Genomic DNA, 1218 nt, shown 5'->3' with positions numbered 1-1218 from the left:
TGTGTTCAGATGGGCTCGTTGGGGTTTATTCTACTCTATTCCCCATTGACAGCTGGGAATTTGCATCTAATTGAAAGCTTTAATTGCGCTGTCATTGCAAACCGCAGTTACCTTTGAACTTCTCGCAGATCAACAAGTCGCACGGATGGAAAAACTAGCCGGTCTGGTGGAAGAGCTGGAGGCAGATGAGTGGAGGTACAAGCCAATAGAGCAGCTCCTGGGATTCACTCCCTCCTCGGGCTGAGCGTGTCTGGATCGCTGCTGTCAGGGAGCAGAAGAAAAACATTCTCTGGCCCGGCTTCAAAACACACCCCCGTTTATCAGGATGCTGACAGCTGCATCGGCAGGACTGGGCTGCTTTTTTTTTTTTTTTTTTTAAGTTGAGAGTGAAGACCCCCCAAAAAGCCGCCAGTAAATGGAAATGACGGGATTCTTTAAGTCCTCTGCAGCGTTAGTGTCTTGGCAGGGCTCGGTTTCTGTAACTTAGAAGGTAGGATCAGTTTTACAGAACCCGGAGAATCACCTTATTGTTTACAGAAGAGGGAAGACTTCCAGCATGGTGGTGGGGAAGGCAACCCAGTAACTCAGTCTGGCCTTTCCCCAGCGCGTGGCCGACGGACTGGGTGATCCGCGGGCTGGGGGAAGCCTGCGTCTTTACCGCTGGAGCCGGGCCTCTGCAGAGCGGAGGTACAGCACCCTGCCAAAAACGCTCTTCAGCCCCAGCCGTTGTTTTGGGGGACGAACAGGACGAGAACCGTCCTGGGTCAGCTGAGAGGGGGCAAGTGGTGATGCTTTCTCCAGAGGCACCTGGTGTATCGCAGTTCTCTCTCCGTTGCTGTTTCTTTTGTGTCTGCCCAGCGAGCACTGGTAGGACACTGCTCTCTGATGTAGAAGCTGTATCTTTAATACCCTGAAACTCTTTTCCCTCTTTAGTATCTATTAGATTGCTCTGTGATAATAAAATAATTCTGTCTTTGAAACCGTTTATCTTTTCGAAGCTTGGTGCAGGGGGGGCAGATGAAAGAAACAATCAGCTGTTCAGTCAGTAACAGGAGGTTTCATGAAGCGTAGAGGCAGCTTGGCTGTTACGATGGTCAACTTCAGTTCAATTTGAAAAAACCCTCTGAGAGGAACCAAACCACACTCGGTTTACGCTCAAAAGTGGATTGATTTAAATCAGATTTTAACTCTGCCAGCAGAAAACCCTTATTTAAATCT

The 1218-nt window shown here is 49.1% G+C and overlaps 1 protein-coding gene across 2 annotated transcripts in view; it reads left to right on the top strand.

The window, feature by feature from the left end:
* The window catches only part of ANAPC16 (anaphase promoting complex subunit 16), a 4587-nt gene extending 4154 nt beyond the window's left edge, over nucleotides 1-433 (top strand). Inside the window, exon 3 of one of the 2 annotated variants that reach the window (XM_009895776.1) lies at nucleotides 129-433. In XM_009895776.1, the coding sequence (XP_009894078.1) occupies nucleotides 129-244 (116 nt within the window). In that variant the 3' untranslated portion in view covers nucleotides 245-433. The remainder of the gene's footprint in view (nucleotides 1-128) is intronic. The other variant, XM_009895778.1, reaches the window with a different exon arrangement.
* Nucleotides 434-1218: the final 785 nt, after the last annotated feature.

Source organism: Charadrius vociferus, unplaced genomic scaffold (genome assembly GCF_000708025.1).
Source record: "Charadrius vociferus isolate BGI_N301 unplaced genomic scaffold, ASM70802v2 scaffold1452, whole genome shotgun sequence".
In the NCBI taxonomy this organism is placed as follows: domain Eukaryota; kingdom Metazoa; phylum Chordata; class Aves; order Charadriiformes; family Charadriidae; genus Charadrius; species Charadrius vociferus.
Note: the sequence above shows the minus strand (reverse complement) of the source record. Positions and strands in the feature narration are given on the sequence as shown.